General features: G+C 35.8%; 1 protein-coding gene across 1 annotated transcript in view; it reads left to right on the top strand.

Annotated features, from left to right (window-relative positions):
- Positions 1–16,624, top strand: part of IFT74 (intraflagellar transport 74) — a 41,135-nt gene extending 24,511 nt beyond the window's left edge. The window contains exons 13-19 of the mRNA XM_062604413.1: positions 2,301–2,354; positions 5,247–5,344; positions 6,341–6,467; positions 10,015–10,178; positions 10,820–10,945; positions 13,349–13,409; positions 15,924–16,624. Coding sequence (XP_062460397.1) covers positions 2,301–2,354; positions 5,247–5,344; positions 6,341–6,467; positions 10,015–10,178; positions 10,820–10,945; positions 13,349–13,409; positions 15,924–16,039 — 746 coding nt within the window. The 3' untranslated portion in view covers positions 16,040–16,624. The remainder of the gene's footprint in view (positions 1–2,300; positions 2,355–5,246; positions 5,345–6,340; positions 6,468–10,014; positions 10,179–10,819; positions 10,946–13,348; positions 13,410–15,923) is intronic.
- Positions 16,625–20,162: the final 3,538 nt, after the last annotated feature.

Below are 20,162 nucleotides of genomic sequence, written 5' to 3'. Positions count from 1 at the left end.
TCATTATTTCTGTGCAAATAATTCATTAAGACTGTCTTACTAGCTATTTCCAGATAATGTCGTTGCCAACTTTACTATTCTGCTTTAATTCTTCCTTTTTGTTTGGCTTGCAACTCTTTTTTTTTGTATGTTTGGAGAAATGCAGAAGGTAAGAAGTGAGTTGCTTTTTTGCATTTTATAATAACTTTTACAGACACTATCATTCATTGCTGGACTGCATGTCTTTATTTTAGGAAAAGACTTCTGTTGAAGAAGTGTTAAAAGCATATGTAGGAGAAAGCCCATGCTTTCTTTCAACAATCAGGAACAGACAGGATATTCAAAAATATAGTTAACTTGTGGTATAAGAGAGGGAATTGTACCTATTGATATAACATAGAGGAGATAAAGAAGTTATTCATAAGGAGTTGCTTTAAGACACAGAAATCCGGACTCCCAGTGTCGTTTTCTCTAGTGAGTAGAGAAAGAATCCCAGAGAGCCATTCATACTTCTGCTCTAAATCAGCACTTTGGTGTGTCTTTGAGGTTCCTGTCCTCCCTCCCTCCCACCATCCCCAATCAACTTACTTCAGCCAACTTAAATACTGTCTCAGTATTTAAACTGTTTATTACAAAGCATTCCCAAAGCTTGAGCTCTTTAAGTTTTTCAGTTAAATTTAAGGTAAAATAGCCAGTAAAATAATTACAACTAAGGATTTTTTGAATGTTTCAGGGTAAACATTTCAGTGCTAGGAACATTTTTAAGCAGGAAAACCAAAATAAAAAGACCATTAATAGAAATAACTATTTTTAGTTTTCACTTAAGAAAATCTAAATAAGGAAAAAAAATCACTCATTTATATGTTCCATATATTAGCAGTTAGCATTAACAAAAATTATCAGAGGGCCAGAACACCTCTCCCATGAGGAAAGGCTGATAGAGTTGAGGTTGTTCAGCCTAAAGAAAACTCCAGGGAAACCATATTAGTGGCCTTTTGGTATTTAAAAGGGGCCTATAAAAAGATGGGGAGAGACTTTAGTAGAGTCCCTTGCAACAGGATGAGAGGTGATGGTTTTAAACTAAAAGAGGGGAGATTCAGGCTGGATGTCAGGAAGAAATTCTTTACAATGAGGGTGGTAAAATACTGGCACGGGTTGCTCAGAGAGGTGGTGGATGTGCCATCCCTGAAGACATTCAAGGCCAGCCTGGATGTGGTTCTGGGCAACCTGATCTAGTTGAAGATGTCCCTGCTCATTGCAGGGGGGTTGGACTAGATGATGTTTGAGGGTGCCAAACTATCGTGTGATTCTGTGATCCGGTAACTGATCAATCAAAATCAACATTAATTCATAATGGAATAGACTTAACACTTCAGAAATTGCATGAGAGGCTAAGACATTAATGTAATAATGTTGTATTTTAACAAAAACTTATCTGTAAATTTTAAAGGTTGTGGGTTTGTTTTTTTTTCTTTAAATACTTGGCAGATCATGTAGCTCTCTGTTTCATGGTTCACAATAACTAGACTTTTTAAGAGTAGAACAGACTGAGTTATTTAGTGTTGGGGACTTGCCTTGCAAAATGAAAGAGAGAGTCCAGCAACGAATAAAGCCACAGCTGCAAGGAAGTCAAAGCAGAGTCACAGTCCCCTAGGGACCCATGGGTGTTCTTATTGTTTGTATATATGAGATAGAAAGGAAAGCATGGGGTATGCCAGTAAAAAGACCTAGAGAGATTTGCTTGCTCAGTTATATCTGTGTCCACTTCATTATTTTTCCTTATATTCTTTAAAGTTACAAGATTATGCTGACAATTTATCAATGACAAAAACTCAAACAATTAAAAATCTAGCTCTTTGAAATTTAAATTATTCCTGGAGGCTGAATTGTGTAATCTTCTTGAAATTTGTGACATATCAGATCTCGCACTTTAATAATGCAGTTTAATTAAGAGTTATTTGTAGTCAGTATTTTGGTGCCCATATATACAAAAACATTTATCTTCTCTTGAAATTCACCTGACATCAGAAAAATCTTGTTCCTTTGTTCAAAGCAAGTATTTATCCCACTTTTATTGATAAAAAAATGCTAGCCTCTAAAAGGTTCTAAAAACTGCATTGAGAATGATTTATTAATCTATTTTTCTTAATATAAAAATATGTATGGCATAGTCATTTGAAGTGATTACATTAAATGACATGGTGTGAGTCCTGTAGTTTCTAGGCATGTAGAATCTGAATTTTTAAAACTGACATTTTGCCTTCCTAAAGGAATCCAGGACTGAGACAAATAAAGTTAAATCCATGTTACATCCCTTTCAGGAGAAGAAAATTGGAGATACAAAGAGCTGAAGAAGAGGGAAGAAAGCATGGACAGTAAGTTGTCTAATATACTTCAATTAGGCCTAATTCCAGCAAAATACAGATTTCCTTGTATTAATTTAGAGCTGGAAAGAACCAGTGCCCTGATCTTTGCATAAAATTTCTGTGATCTGCCTCAAGACAAGATAATTGCTATCTTAGGACTTATAGGACAGTTACAAACATTTGGAGCATCATTCAAGGCTTTTCATCAAACATTAAAGGTCTTAGGAATACAGCTTTATTGTATGAAAACAAGACTGAAATGAATTTTTAAATTAATTTAAATAAAAGACATATGCAGCCAGCTGTTCAGGTCTGATTAAAAGCAGAAGTTAAAAATGGAAAAGCATAGACATCATATAATTCTTTAAAATTAAGGCTTCTCATATCTGTTTATTCAAAATAAATGCTACTAAAGCTTTCTTCCACAAGACAAACAAGGTCAGTCAGACAGCTGTGATAAAATGGAGAGTTGCTTGCAGAAAAACGATGAGATGAGATGTAAGTATGGACCTTGTTGATGTTTCTAAATAAATTCAAAGGAGGTTTGAAAAAAAACAACCCCAAAAACCAAACAATAAAACAAACAGTTAAAAAGGTCCAAAATGCCAAAGGTTAAAAACACTAGTCAAGACATATAGGTATGATTCTTAGGTCTTAATTCCACTCAGGCTCAGTTTTACAGAATTATATATTTGTGGATGTAAAGTATTTTAGTTTTGTTCTCACGAATATGTGAGAATGCTTTTCTTTCATGAAGGCACTTTTATTTCACTCCTCTGCCTTACCTACCTACGTGTTTTGGAAGATTCAATATCCTCATTGTCTGCAGCTTCCTTTGAAGTAAATAAATAGGCTTATCAAGATATTCCAGCCAACTTATTTAAGACCTGTTTGCTAAGATGCATCAAAGTCCATGGCATCATCTGTTATGTAAAAAGAAGTGGCTCAGTCCCCCAGAAGAGGCAGACATTAATGAAGCCTTTCTCACCACTAGAGCACTAAATAGTTAAATGTTACTGAAAGTTTTGAGGTAGGTTGTTTGTATGATTCCCTTTGTAAAAACTGCCTACATAATTATTTAAACAAAAAAAAAAGAAGAGCTCAAATGTTTTAAACACAAAACATTAAATAAAAATTTCAGTACTATTGCTTCTTTACTACCTTTCCCTTAGTTCTGTTGTGCTGAGATATTCCTGTCTGTATTTCACAACAGATGGTATGAAATACTCAGTAAGTGCCCTTTGAGAAAGGAGCTCTTTTTGGAGCTGACACTGTTGTCCCTCTTATTAAAGTATAGTTGTCCTATCTTTAAGATCGAACAAGACAAATTCATTCCGAAAGAAAAGAACATCACAGAAAATAGCTTCATTTGTAGCCTGGGTACTGGAGAAACAGGCCTGACAATGGTCTTATTCAGCACTTGGGAAGTGACTAGCCTCTTTCAATTGCAAGCTTTTACACTTTGGTTTTAACTCTGTTCCTGGTTACTAGTTCACAGCAGTGTTGGGAAAAGGTATACCTTTTTACATTTTTGACAAGTACTGTTCTCTACAGCTACTAGTCAGCATCAGCTGGACCAAGACTTTATTTCAACTTTCCAAGCCAACTGAATCTGCATCAGAACTGGTCATTTTTAGTAATCAGCTGTGCATATTACAGATGTGTTTTCTAATGCACATAATTCAACTTCTGAGAATTCCTAGTATCTTTGATCCTGAAATCTCTGCCTCAGAGATAGTCTTTGTAGTGTCTTAGTATTGTCCACTGGCTCCAATAGTGCAGATTTTCCACTTTACAAGTTTTAGAAGCTGTACTCTGTGAAGCACCTCTGTTAACTCTTTCATGGGCAGTGTTGCAGATGATGTCAGATATTACAGTAGTTTTCTTATCCAGGAATGTTTTATTAGTAAAGAATTTTAAAATCAGATGTTTATTAAAACCCGTGGATGCTCTGAAATCCAGAATTCTCTAGTCAGTCTTCATCCCTTCAGGATTTGTCAGTATTTCCATTAAGTAGATCCTCTTATAATCTTTCCTCATTCTTGAATTTGCTATTATCTAATCCTTCTTGCTCAAACAAGCACTTCTCTTTTTCATCTAGCTAGAAAGTTTGCAAACTCTTATATTTACTGAGGGCTTCTGTGTATGTAAGCCATGTTTTAGGAGGAGACCCGAAAGAGGGACGATCATAACTTACAGCCCTGGATGGCGTCTTGATAGACCTATAACTTTCATGTGATGTGGCCAGCACCCTTTTTTCAATATGTCTGTCATCAGAAGTACATTGTAGTATGCCCAGGACACACATACAGAGGGTATACCACCATTACAAGTGTCTTACCAGATTCAGTTGGACACTTACTAGAATGAACATAAATTAACGAGGTAGCAAAGGGACGTCATACGTAAAGAAAAAGATACCAGGTGAATATTGGTCTCAGGTCCTTAGCAATGTTTGGCATTTAGTCCACCCCATTAGAGATAATCAAGTCCCTAGTGAAGTACCTGTTCCCTTTATATAGTAGCCCATTTTGGTAGCCCTCAGAAGAATTAAGACCAACAGCTGCTGGGACAAGCATTTAAAAAGCTGTCAGAAATTATCGTGATGAAACTCCTTATGCATTGGGTAGCAACCCTCACCTAAACAGTATCCAAGAAGGTGATTACATCGTATCATTAATCTGTCAAACATGCGTCTCTGCAAAAATTGTCCTCTTTTTCATTCTAACCCGGAAGTTGACATATTTCAAGGACTCTATCACCTGTGTCTTAACTAAATAATTTATCTTAAAGTAACCTGTCTGAAACTGTAGAGCTTAGAAAGTTTTGGCTGGAAACTACAAGGGCTTATGCTATACCCACACAGCAGCAGCTTTCTTTATAGTGTTTGTTGATCTCTAGATTTTTTTGAGACTTTTGAAGAGGTGAAGAATCAGGAGTTGGAACGAAAAGCCCAAATAGAAGCCAACATTGTTGCACTCCTGGAGCACTCAAGCAGGGTAAGCCTATTTTTCTCTTCCCGTGGTAAGCTAGGAATTTAAAAGGACAGAACAGGAGCATGTTTGGTTTAAGAAGGGTGATAGTTTTTATGTATTATCCATCCAATATCTGCATTGCAATCTCGTAAGAGAATTAAACACTAAATCATGTACAGCTGTAGTTAAAAAAACAAAGCAAGTCCACAAAAAACCAAAACCAAGGCATATTTGATTAATTTAACTTTATTTCTGGGAAGAGACTTTTGTATATTAGGTAACACTTGCCACCAGAGTAAAAGAAAGATGTGCATAATTTCTGTAACTCATCATCACTGCTATAATCAACTTTATTCCATTCATTGTAAACATTTCAGAATATTGCAAATAAAACTACTGCAATATTTTGTTTATGTAAGGTCTGCAAATATCAGTTCATGGGTATTCTGTCACTACTGTTAAGTAATTGGCAGTGTTCCAATACCCTGCTGTGTAATATTTAATGTAAACACTTTAGAAATTGTTCCCATTTGCAGTCTGCTATTTTTTTTTGCACTTTCAAAATGTTTGTTCTTGCAACATTTTTAATTCCCATAGATTTTTTTTTTTTATCTTACAGAAATCTTTCATCTGAGTAATAGTTTGATTATATCACCACTTTTTTGTCTTCTAAAACTTTTTCAGTATGGTATTCCATAGGTATATTTTAGGCAATGACAGTTTAGTAGAGATTAATAATGGCAACACAGTATACCTTTGTTGCATTTTTATGGCATATACTTGTTGAATTTTTGTTTCATCTTCACTGGCCTGTCAGTATATCTTTTATCAAAAGTTGGCAGAATGAAAATTGGTCACATTTAAGTCACTTCAGAGTATTTCCAGTATTTTCAGTCTTTGCAGAAGAAAAGCCCCATAACAGACAATGTACAGAGACAGGAGAGTTTTTTACTAGTCCAGTTACCATTTGTTGTTTCAAAAATGCATCATATTCTCATTATTTTTATTGGTAACACACAGAATGTGAATCGTATGAAACAAATTTCATCTGTTACCAATCAAGAACTGAAGATTATGCAGGAAGACCTCACTTTTAAATCAAATGAAATGCAGAAATCACAGAGCACTGCTAAGAATCTGATTACAGGTAAGATCACCAATTAATTTTCAAATTAATTCCTTAAAAAAATTAAAATTGCCTGAGTTGTTATATTAGTCATAAGTACAAGATCAGTGATCTCCAAATACCAAAATACAGTGGCAAGTTCATAAATTCAAACTCTTGTGGGTTACAAGTTCTTTATATTCCTTAGGAGTATTTAGCTTGCTATTATGATGCTTCTTTGCACAGATATACATTAAATATATGTATTTTAATAAAGGGGTACAAAGTTCTTTGATCTAGAAGTTTGACTTTATTAATATTCACCTTGAATATAAGCAGTTTTCATTGTCTTAAAATAGTGTTTAATAAATTGAAGTAGAGACTTCCTTCAGTTATCTAACCATGTATTATTTGTAAATGCAGTTCTCAGAATCACTTAGTTATGGTTTTGTGCTTTTCGAAAAGGGAATGTACCATGAAAGAATAATTTCCAACAATAGTGAATAGCTCTCAAATTATCAGGCTTTGATTTGCAGAGTGGATATTAACTTTTACTTCATTTTGGAACTACTGAAGTAGGTAAGTGTAAGAATCTGTGGAATCTTGCCTGTAATTTAAAAAAACTTACAGTATTGTTCTTTCATTTCCATGGCAAGTATCTATTTAGTTCTTTTTTTCATTGTTTACAGTGGAATTGTTCTCATAATTCTAAGTCTTCGCCAATATCATTATTGGTTCAGCAAGCCTTTCCTTGTTTGGCTAAAAAGAAGGGGCAGGAATTAAGAACCATAAATCATTTTGATAGAAGGCTATTACATGCTCTACTTGGTAGTAATTTTCAAAGTAGGAGCCTGTGTTGTAACTTCAAAGTAGTTATGTGCAAGTAAGTTGTTATACACACCGTGTTACAGAAATAGATTTTTCTGTTGTGTGTTTTAACATGTAGTATTTGCTTGTCTGCAAGTACTCCTTTTGCCATTCTAGCATAGTTTAAAAGCTGGGCCATACATTGCAAGTTCAAATCTGACTTTTTATTCTTTCATTTAAGCATTGTTTCTTATTATTTTACAATATAAGGATATTCTGGAAGCACATATCACTATAGAGACATGTTGAAAGGAAGTTACAATACATAATTTTCAGTAGGACATTTATATGACTCTTAAGTAAACTCCTGAAAGCAAGGAGTCGCAAATACTATATTAAGCAATATAAGATTCTTGAAAATATACAATGAATATTCAATTTGCACAGTTTAGATTCTTCCTAACCCTTGAATTATAGCATAGTCATCTTCAGGATTCTTTTGTTGTGTTTAAACAAATTACATTGCTGTAAAAATGTCTACCAGCAGAACCCTTAAGAAAAGAAAAAAAAAAAAAGGAAAAAAGAAAAGGAAACCATGAAGAGTAAACAAAACTGCTGATAGCATAGTTTCCCAAAAGCATTTCCCTGGGTCACTGTAGTTTGGTCTGGGAGTTTGCTACTGTGTACACACTGCTTGCTAGACACTGCAGCTTCATGGTGTATCAGAAGGAACTGGGCTGCATCCTCTTCCTGTCTCTTCCCGTAGAGAAGTTTCAAATTTTTTTAGTTTTGAGGTTTTTTTTTCATTTAGGCTGTTGCTGGATAAGGATAAAATTCACTCCTTCCAGTTTCTTCCCTTTTCACCAGAAAACATGAATGGATAGGAATAGCCCATTGCTGTCTCAACATAGTTTTTACCAGTATATAGGTAAAACAGTCATAAGAATCCTTTCTGGCATTTTGCCATTTATATTGTTATGACTCTTCACATGTAAAAAAAAAATCCCAATTAGTCAACTATGTATAATTTTAAAATAAAAAGTAAATATATCAGAACAGCTATATGGAGAGTGAAAATACTGTTATTATGCCTAAATAAATGCATAAGAAAATCAGAAGTTGTTTTCTGCTATTTCTCTCCAATATGAATTATTTTTATTTTATAATTTTTTTTTTACTGGTTTTAATGTTAAATTCTTGACTTATTAAGGTCCTTAAGCATTTGTCTGTCTTTAAACCACAGTGGCAGAAACAAAATAAGGAACAAAAGAAGCAGAGCTGTGGTCTGTACAATTGTGGTTTAGGATCTGACACTGACAATAGCAGGAGCTTCAAAGTGAAGCTATAGGCAGCTACAAAATACTTTAGACACGGGGAAGGTGTTTTCTTAAGTGCTTTAAGGTGGATTCATACTCTACACAAAAGTCTTGACTTGTCTTGTTATTTTGAAGTTCCTCAAGAAATCATCAAAGCACTCTGTAATAAGCCAGAAATGCTAATTAAAGCAAATATTTCACTCTAAAAAATAGTATATGGCATAAATACATAAGAGAAGAAATGAGTATCAAAAGCTTGCTATGACAGAGTTTTGATCACATGAGATTTTCCAAGATAATTTCACTAAGGAAATCATACCCACAGTTTTTGGAAAAATGAACTCACCCTCTATTACATATGCATGTCCACTCCCTACTGCCGTAAAGATCTATACTGCCTTGGTAAAGTTGGAGGAAAGAAATCCTACCCTTTTTCCAGGAGATCAGCATAAACCTAAGTCTGTGAGCAAAATATGCAGTCTATTTTGATAGAAGTTCCTTTGTGGTGTCCGTTCCTCCCAGTAGCCCACTTTGCCTAAAATTTTAGAATACAGGAAAAACCCTGCATTATTTGTGTCATTCTTCTGAGTTGGACACTGCTCTGAAGCGTAAGGTTGTGTACCCATATGTTTAAGTGTTCAGGAAAATGAAGAAAAGACAATGACAAGGCTACAGGTCAGAAAACCCGTCTAGCCACATCTAGTTCTTCCACACTCGGGGTGGATAACTTACCCCAAAACTGGGTAAAACTTGAACTGAATCAAAGTGTATTTTTTTTTAGTGTATCTTTGTTGTGCCCTTTCTTGAGCATCTCATGACTGAACAGTTTCAGTATTTCCATTTCTTTTCATATAAGCATCCATATTTCTAACTCCTTTAATTATCTATATCTCTTTTGTTTGTTTTTAATGGATTGTCAGAAGTAAACACTGTATATTGCAGCACATGCTCATTTTATAAGCTATGACAGTACTTATTCTGTGGATATGTTCCTGTACAGAGTGAATTCTTAAAGCAAATTTGGCTATTTACTGTCATAGAACTCTCTTATGATAAACAAGCAAAATGAATAAAACCAACGTAAATAACAAATAAATAAATAAGTTTGTCTGCATTATTGCAGTCAACTTTTTGTAAGGTATCACCACTGCTTAAGCATCGCCACCGTTCACAGCCTTGTTGCTGTAAACAACATTAGAAATACCACACTGCATGCAGAAAATCACTTTTTCAATACTCTTCACTTGCTGAGTATAATACACTAATTGTAATATAGGAGTCTGGCTTACGGGATGATTTTGAAGATCATTTTTTTTCCTTTCACATTAACACTCCCATGCATATCAAAATCAGAAAGATAAGCAGGAGCTGTTTGTGTTGCTTAGATATAGAATAAATCTTTATATGGTAGACAGTGTATCATGAAATAAAATGCTGTGTTAATTGATTGTGTACTTGTGATCTAGAAAGCCAGAAACTGCAGATGGACCTACAGAAGATGGAACTCTTGGAGGGCAAGATGGTTGATGAACTAGCTTCTCTTCAAGACAAAATAGAACAAACAAAAATGGATTTGAAGGTCTATAATAATTTGCCAGCTCTGAAAGCATCAGGAGAAGAGAAGAAACAGGTAATGAAAAGAATGAATCCTTTCATATGCAGACTTTTTGTGCTTTTGAGCACCTAATGGAGGGGAATCCAGGTCTATGATTGGGGATCCTGACTGATGCCTGAAAATGGGGCTTGCACTCCAGGGCAAATGAATCCAGATGCTTTTCTGCTTATATATATGACTAGGTATTTGTAGCAGGCTATCAACTGGTTACCTTTTGATAATTTCTTTTTACAAAATTTCTCATTTAGTGATTCATCTAAACTTTTCTGCTGTAACTTATGTCCATCCATAAGTTTGAATTTAGCAATCATGGAATCAAAACACTAAAGAAAAATTATTCTGCATGTATTTTCTCTAAGACAGACTCCATCTAAAGCACTTCCTGCTTTGCAGGTGATAAATTTCCTACAAATTCTTAACATTAGCTTTCCTGCTAGTGCTACAAGCCTCCAACTTGGTTACAGCCATTGAATAATGTTTTTAGGATAGAACCTGCATGCTAGAGAAAAGCATTATGTGCTCTTTAAGCTTATGATTGTGTTCTGAAAGGAAGAAAAAGTAGCATCTTGAAAGCTAAACTAGACTCATTTGTCTTTAACCCAAAGCAAATTAACTCATCCGTTAACTGGTTTATGTTTTCTTTTTTTCCCAACTAGAGACTCCATGATGACAAAGAAAAATTAACAAAACAAACCCATGCTTTCAAGAAAATAATGGAACACTTGAATACAGAGTATGAGACAGTAAAGAGAGAGCTGCAAGAGAATGAGACACATTCTCAGGTATAGATCAAGCTACATACTATCTCTTCAGTTGTTTCCATTGTAGTTTCAGTTTTCTCATGCACATGAAGCATTGTATTGACAGAATCCATTTATCCCTTCTCAGGGAGTTCAAAATTATGTGCTGTAAATGTGTAGCCCTGTTTTCTGTTTTCAAACAAAAGTTAGTATCTTGCCAATAAATTGCTCATAAGCTTGAGATTTCAAAGTCACTAGCAGAGGTCTCTCTGAGCTTAAAAATTGGGTGAATCTTGAACTGTTTGTATTAATCTTGCTCAGAACTCTTCCCCTTTTGCCTTTCCTCTGCTTGAGGAGTTTTGAGGACCAGCTTAAGAAATTACAAGAAAAAAGAGTCACTGGTTTTGCTTTTAAAGTTATTGTGTCAGTAAGCTTTTTCTTGCAACTTGTAACATTAATTCCATTTCAGTTTTCCCAATCCTTCTGCTCCTTGCAGAACACTGAATTTTTAGGGTTTGATGAGACTTCTTAAACCCAAGGAACTTTGGTATATGAGTGTATTTACTTTTACATTTCCAAAGTGAATCAGGAAAGATGATGTTTGTAAAATCTTAAGCAGCTTTTTTTCTTCCATTATAAACACCCCAAAATCACTGTCATTTTGGCAACAAAGCTTTAATGGTATATAGGTTTGAATGCACAGAAAGAAAATGGACAACATCAAAATAAGCTGAAAAAATGGAAATTGATTATTTTCTCTTCATTTCACAGATTTTAATTGTTTCAGGATGTTGAAGTCTTTGTCTTTAGAACTGTTATTTTTTTCTGATTCAGTTAAAAGTTGAAAGAGATATTTGTACATGTTTAATTTAACTTTCTTCTGGAGTGAGTTTTATGGAGCAGATGAGAGGGCATAGCTCTAAATGAGGAGGTATATGTATGGATTCATAGCATATGATTATTGTGGGCTAACTCTAAAGTGATAAATCCCCAAAGCTACATGCCAAAGTCCGCAAGACTTCAGTTATTGTTTATGTTTTATGCTAAAATCAGATTCTTATTCCTAGAGGTTATGCAAATCAGACCTGGATACCCAGACAGTGTTAAGATATGCATAATGATGCAAAAATTTTGTATGAAATAGCGTTATAATGTACAGCATTTCTTTAGTTCATTAAGCTGTGGCAGTTCTATTTCAATGGGTGCAAAAAGGATTTGTTTCTTTGCTTTTTATGTCATGAGAGCAAAAGTCATGAGGGTGCATAAATATAAAATGGCTGACTAGTTGACATTCATCAAGCATTTTGAAGTACAAATAGCATTTGCATCTCTTGAGGGTTTGGGCAGTTTTGTAAGCAGTCGACTGTATGAGCTGTGGCCTTCAAGGAGTTACTACAAAAATGCACTGAATATTTCCTTTTATATATATCAGACAGGCTACTATACTGGCTGTACTGCATGTAGCAGTGTCTACAAAGACAGCAATAAATATTATATTTGATCAGAAATACCATATCTTGGAAATAAATGACTGGCATGTTTCAGTGAACAAATACACTAGGTAACTTATTCCTCACTGAAAGATTTTTGTATAATACAGGAATTATTTTCGTATCAACTTCTAGCTTAAAAATAAGCTTTTAAGTAAAATCTTACTATATTTTACTAATTTATTACCTTAGTTTCCACTGAAAGTTTAGTCTCAGAATGATTTTCAGGTTTTGCATTTAAAAATAACATCTGCGTATCTTGAAATGCAGAACCTTGAACAGTAGTATCAGAAAAACAAATATAAAATTGTACTGTAAGGAAGCAGCCATCGATATAATGTCCGCATTAGTTTCCTGTTGATGCTGAAAGTATTGAAGAAGTGCCAGCACTTAACCCACACTCCTACAATCTTCTTGCTGCAGCTCTGTTCTTATCACAGCTTCTGGCATCAGACAGGAAACTAAACTATGGAAGTAAGGAAGTTTCTTCTGTATAGCTGAAAGTCCAAGACAGTGTCAGGAAATATTGTATCTTTGGTGATTTTAGATCTTACTGATTTTAAAAAGAGATCATTTAAATGATATGAACTATAATGAGAATTAGTATCTCTCTGCAGTGTTTACCTTTTTACTTCTCACTTGCTTACACATTTCCTTATACGACAAGTCTTGAATTGTCAGCTGACTTTTTTTCCACCTACAACTGCAGGTAAATGCAGTGCTTTTATATAAATAGAAGTATGAAGTGCTAAATTATATATAGGTTAATCATTGGCAGTTTTAAAACAATTTTGCTATTGTTTCTCATTTCTGTGTTTTTTTGTTTTTTTTTTTGTGAAATAGCTTTGATCTTATCAGGTGATAGGGTACAGGGTGTTCATATATAAGATTCTTTGTATAAAGTACGTATGTAATAATAATAGTTTTCATTTTTTTGTTCATTTTATGTTTTCAGCTTATAAATTTGGAGAGGAAGTGGCAACACCATGAGCAAAATAACTTTATGATGAAGGAATGTATCCTTTTCTTTAAGAAATACAGTAAAATTCATGCAGTGTATTAATTGAGGAAGAAGTCTGTTTCCTCCAGCAGAATAAGACAGGATGGAATTGGCAGCAGAAGACAGGGGAGGAGGGGAAAGGAGATGCCTTGCAAATGTCTGTTTAGCTGATAGATATTGTATATAGCAAAACTTTCATGTGTTATCTGAAACAATTCTAAAGCAAGAGATTGGTCTTGCAGTCTGGAGTTTTCCTGTTAGATCAGTCTTGCATTAACTTTCATACAAATATCATCCTATCATCTGTCCAGTGTTATCTGAAATCACGCAGCAAGTGTAGCATTGTTGGAAAATCTGTGTAGTATGGTGACTTTACGTGGTAATTTGCAATCTTATAACACCATGACATCAGTTATGAAAAAGTAAACAAAAAAATTCTGAGCATTTACTCTATTTCTTATCAAATAAAAGAGGAATTGCATATTAGAGGGGAAAATTAGACAAATATTGTAAGATACAACAAGAGGTGCTTTTGCTGCAAAATCGGCTGGGGTGGGGGAAGTGCACTGTAGCTTTCTCATTATGCGTTGCTTATTGAAAACTTGCATTCCATTAATCATAGAATCATAGAACAGTTTGGGTTGGAATGAACCTTAAAGATCATCTAATTCCAACCCCCTTCCTTCCACTAGACCAACCTTCTGCTAGGTTGCTCAAAGCCCTGTCCAGCCTGGCCTTTAACACTTCCAGTGATGAGGCATATAAGACCTTCTAAACCATCAGCAAAAGCTTGTTTTTCATAAGGTAGTTTTTGAAATTAGCAAAAGCACTGAATTATTTTTAATTAGAATTGATGGTTCTCATCTTGTATTATTCTCCGTAGTTACTGAAGAGATCTGAGTAGGGTATAGTTACACTTTTATTTTATATTTTAGGGACTTCAAATTCACTGCAATACATTAACTTCTTTAAAATGATTCAGGTAACAAAAAATCTATAATCTCAAAGGTGCATATAACCCACAGTTATATGATTTTTACAGTATAAATGTAGTTGGTAAAAGCAACAGCAAAACTAGACCACACCATCAAGTGTTGGGTGTTGAACAGTGTACATCACTACATGTCTCAGCAAATGGCACAAGAATATATTTCGGGCAACTCGGTATCAGCCTGGTCATCAGGGAAATAACAATAATAGTACAGGATATGCGTATGGCATTATCTTTTTCATATTCCAAATATCCCACTTCTCATATCTGATAAGTGCTGTGAAAAAAATAAGAAAAAAATCTTGGACAATGTAAGGTAGTTAGCACCTCATCTATGAAGAAGACTCTACAGGAATATCTTACTAAGGCAAGAATCTTAGAGCCTATATTTTCTAACACAAAAAAACTAAAACAAACCAAGAAAAAAAAGGTTTATATTAAAAGCACCTCCTTACTTGCTACAGTGTATTGCCTATCCAAATGTGAACCCCTTTGCAGAGTAAGTGACACAACTGAATCTATGGCTGTAAATAGCTGAGTGACTTCACCCTGTGGAGAAGGGCTTGGTGGTGCTGGTCTATGAGAAACTGAACATGAGCTGCCAGCGTGTGCTTGCAGCCCAGAAGGGCAACCGTGTCCTGGGCTGCATCAAAAGGAGCATGACCAGCAGGTAGAAGGAGGTGATCCTGCCCCTCTACTCTGCTCTCCTGAGACCTCACTTGGAGTATTGTGTGCAGTTCTGGTGTCCTCAACATAAAAAGGACATGGAACTGTTGGAATAAGTCCAGAGAAGGGCCACAAAGTTTGGGGCTTGGAGCCCCTCCTGTACGAAGACAGGCCAAGAAAGTTGGGGCTGTTCAGCCTGGAGAAGAGAAGGCTGCGTGGAGACCTCATAGCAGCCTTCCAGTATCTGAAAGGGTCCTATAAGGATGCTGGGGAGGGACTCTTCATTAGGGACTGTAGTGATAGGACAAGGGGTAACAGGTTAAAACTTAAACAGGAGAAGTTTAGATTGGATATAAGGAAGAAGTTCTTTACTGTGAGGGTGGTGAGGCACTGGAATGGGTTGCCCATGGAGGTTGTGAATGCTCCATTCCTGGGAGTGTTCAAGGCCATGTTGGACAGAGCCTTGGGTGACATGGTTCAGTGGGAGGTGTCCCTGCCCATGGCACAGGGGTTGGACCTAGATGATCTTAAGGCCCTTTCCAACCCTAAGCTTTCTGAGATTCTATGACTTGAAATGATTTTCTTTGCAGTGTTACAATGAGAAGAGGCTTCCACAAGCGACCTATTGCCTATATACATGAAAATAAAACTGACTCAGGCATGTACTCTTTTTTTATTCTTTTACAATGCTTGGCATGAGATTGCAGCTAGTAAATTGGTGTAAATCTTTTAGACCCAGTTTGAGGTTTTTCCATTATTTGCACCCCTTGACAGTTTTCACAGAAGGAAACTTACTGTATTGTGGTTTCCTTATGGTCCCTAATTATCCTAATATTTATACTGGCAGCTTGTTTCCTTAATTCTTTTAATCAGTCATAGCAACAAAAAGTCAGGAGAGTGACTACCAGCCAATAATGAAGAACGTGAGAAAGCTGGTCACAGAGTACAACAAAGCTCTCATAGAAGCTTTACAGAACACCAAGAACTGAATCCAGGCACTTCCTTCCTGCCCCAGGGGACCAACAATGAAAGATGTCCACAGGCCGCATGGAAAACTAGATGCTGAACTCATTCACTCACCACTATGGCAACAGACTCTTAAAAGTAGTTCTTTCAGGTTTTTAGAAGTCACAGTTTTTAATACTATTCCTCTTTTGCAACAGTTAGTTAAAATTTTAGAAATTAACTTCTGAATTTTATAAACTTGTAGAAATTAAAAAGAAATACTGCGCAATGAGTGTAAAATCATCACAATATTTTACTGAGGCCCATTGCTGGATTGAAACGTGAAACTTTAGCCTGCTTGCACTCTAGTTGTCTTGTAGGCCTATCGCTGCCAAACATAACAGGAGTTTTTTCCTTGAATAAGGATTACCTGGCAGGCTGTCATACACATTATCTTAAATGAAGTGTATAATAAGATTAATGGTAATATAACATCCCTATTTAAACAGCAATTTATGACAGGGAAGGAAAACACCTAAGGAGGACAAGCATCCTTTTGAGTCAGAATTGCTTTATACTATAAATGTCTTATAATAAAATAGTCTTACAATAAAAGCAAATGTACTTTATGTGTTAGAAAATTTTCATTTCCCAATAGAGAACTGATTAACTTCTTTATATTTTTTTAATATGAGAACAGTTCACTTTTTTCATGCAAAGTGAAGCATAACTATTACTGATCTTGTACAGAGCATTTTACTTTTGTAGTATTTACCAATAAAAGAAATAACAGGGAAAATTATTTGTATTTTCTGCAATGTTTTTTTTTTCCCTCAGGTTTCAAGCTGCAGTGTCATGCACAACCTCTACTTTGAAAAAATACTTAGATCCAACATCATAGAAGAAAACCAGGACTGATGCAGAAATAACAATGTGTTTTTCAGAACTTTCAGGAAAACATTTACATAAAACAAAATTTCCATGTGGGTATTTCCTGCACATTCTACATGTAATTAAAAACTCCCTATTGATAATTTTTTGCACCTTATATGTTGCAACCCTAGTCCCGATCAAAGAGAAAAAAAAAAGCACAATTGACTGTAGATAGGAATCTTAGCCAGACAGTAATCCAGCCTTTTTAAAAAATAATGACAAGGAGCAGGGTCTGGATTTGTAATTGTTCCACTCTCTTAGAAAAGTTTTCCAAAAAAGAAGTAGACTGTATGCTTCACTTCATAGAACTGGGGTAGACCAAGAATTAGAAAATGTGCTGAGTCGATTAAAATAGAAGCTCTGTATTTATGTCACTGAGTTTCTCAAATCTGTGATTGTCATTGGGAGTATAAAGAGTTATGTAAAGCAAAAATATTTAAGATTCTCACAGAGAAGAACCATGTTTCCAAATTCAGCACAGTAAATGCTGTTGCTCTGTATATGTGTGTCTGTATAATATTTAGAGATAATAGAACAGGATTTCTATAAACCAAGGACTGTTATCTAGGGGAAATTCCCACTAATGTCTCTTCCTTCCTGTCAAAGTTTCAGCTATTGCAGAGCCCATTATTTGCTGAGATAAAGTTGAAGTCTAATATTCTCACCAACCAAATCGTCAGACAGAGATGATCTCCTGAATTCCACTTCTGCTACAATAACACATTTTAATGAACAGTGGAAAAAAAGCTGCAGACTGAGTAAACAGACTGCTTTAAATTTGCTTCCACTCAGGGCAGGGGATAGTTTTATTCTTTGGTAGTGATTCTGTAAAATAGCAGGGCAGAGTTTACAGATTTTTGTGGTGTTCCCAGGAGATGCTTGTCATAGAAGTCCTCTCTCCAGCATGATGTTCCTTTCCTTGTGCTGTTCAGGGATCTCCAGGTTACCTGTTCCTGTCTCAGAATCTTGTCAATTGTTCTGACTTTTAACAGTTCATCCTGATGGCCCTGGATTATGGTCATAGTACCCGTAGCTGAAAAGAACTGTATGGATTCTAAACGCTGAGGTACACAGCAGGCATTTTATCTCTCTCAAGGACATTAACAACTTATTCCCAGAAGTGAGCTGAGTAAATTGTATCCATATCTAGCTCTCAACATCTCAGTGAAAATAACTTGTGTTTAAGAAAATATAAAAAGAGGTAATCTTCTTATATTTTCTTAAACACAAACTTAAGTACCAGACACATGGCATTTTTTCACCAAAGTTCTTGAGTGTATCAAGACAGTTACTCAGTTACACAGGTCTCTCTCTCCAGGCAATGTTTTATCCATTTTATGTGATGACTTCAAACTGAGAAGACATTAAGTGGCAACATCTATGAGGTGAAGAAATCTAAAACCTTTTCTGCTCACCTGTCTCACCAAGGCTGATTAGACCACACAGTGAGCCCCAAGACAATTTTCAGCCCACCTCACTGTCCACTTACTTAGCCTGTACTTTGTCAGCTTATCTATAAGGATCTGATGGAAAACCATGTCAAACACCTTGCTGATATTGAGGTAAACACCTACACCTCTCTCCTTGCTCACTGGGTTAGTTACCTCATTGTGGATGGCTATTAGGCTGATTAAGCACCATTTCCCCTTCATGAATCCATGCTGCCTGCTCACAATCACCTTCCTATCCTTCATGTGTTTGGAAATGGTTTCTAGCATAAGTTGCTCCATTACTTTCTCAGGGATTGAGGTGAGGCTGACCAGCCTGTAGTTACCTGTCTTGCTCTTTCTCTTCCTGAAGATAGTCATGACATTTGCTTCCTTTCAGTCTCCGGAACCCCTCTTATCACCATGAAAAAACAATAAGCAAGCATGGCCTCACAATGCCATCAGCCAGCTTCTGCACATGTGTGTGCATCCTTACAAGCCCTACAGATTTATGCATAGTTTGTTTAAAAGTTGCCTCACTTAGTCATCCTCCAGAAAGATGCTACTGAGGCATTAGAATACCAGGTTTGGCAGTGTCTGTGAATCCAAATCCCACTTCACTGTCACACTGCGCAGAAACAAGAGTTTCAATTTTAAAATCTTCAACCAAATGGTCTGTTGTTTCTATGTTTGCTCTTTGCATGTTGAGCATAGGAATGAGTGTCATTCTTCCCAGCTCATGATGGGATGATACTGCACCAACCTTGTTCCCCTATTCAGAGATATCGTGCATCCAGGCTAGCTGTAGTGTTGCTGCAAGCATGAGGTAGTCCTCTTGTTGGTCTTCTTGCTTCATCTTATTTCCATTGCTTTTCATTGTGATCAAAAACAAAGGGTATTTTTATGTCAAAATGAGTTGATTTTTTTCTCCTTCTGTTAATGAGCTTTAGAAGTCAACATTCTGCATTCCTATGTGAAATTCCAGGTGGGCAGAATACTGAGGTTCTTTTTTAGTTCTTTCTGCCTGACATTATTTAATGTTTCTTAGTGCTGGTGTGGTCTGTTTCACAGCTGGAGGAGTAAGTTTCCAAAGTGAGTGGTTGTAAAGTCTGGTTTTTTAAGTCTATTTTTCTGCTGCAAGTGTAAAACAAAAACACAAGGCATAAGGCGGATCTTATGATGAGATACTAGCCATAAAATACCTTCGTTTGAGGAGAAAGATGTTAAAATGCTTACTTTATAACAACTGTTCTGCAAAGTATCTGCTTTGTGTGAACTCCTTGGAAACAGGTCTCGGTGATAAAGCATCTTGGTGATGTGGATGTGGCAATTGTTTGAAGTGAAAAAACCCCCTCAGATTCTAAGATCACAAAATTGGCATTCACTTACATACAGAGTGCTGAATGCTAGCTGAGTGCTGTATGTATTTTAGATGATAATTCGGCCAAAGCAATACTGTGGAGTGCACATTAATCTCTTCAGAGGGGAACTGAATTACTCCCAAACCAGTGTCATCTTTCTCTTTTTTTTTGTTAAGAGGAAGGAAGCCTTTAAGCATTTTGTAACTGCAGAGATGTTCTGAATTCAAAATCCCAGCTTTGATCAATCATTCATTGGTATTGGCAGAAGTTTGAAGCAGAGGAAGAAATGTTCCGTTCGCTGGTTTGCAGTGTTCTCCTCTCAGGAAGGAGGACTGGCTGGTCAATATGCCAGATGTGTGAAATGGAGGAAGTCTCCCACATCTTAAAGAAAAAAAAAAAAAAAAAAGAGCCAGAAATGTAAAATGATCCACTCGTTTCCTCTTGTA

The sequence above is a fragment of the Pezoporus occidentalis genome, unplaced genomic scaffold (assembly GCF_034315485.1).
Source record: "Pezoporus occidentalis ecotype Australia unplaced genomic scaffold, CSIRO_AGI_Poc_V1 ctg86, whole genome shotgun sequence".
Classification (NCBI taxonomy): domain Eukaryota; kingdom Metazoa; phylum Chordata; class Aves; order Psittaciformes; family Psittacidae; genus Pezoporus; species Pezoporus occidentalis.
This window is presented reverse-complemented; position numbering and strand designations above follow the sequence as displayed.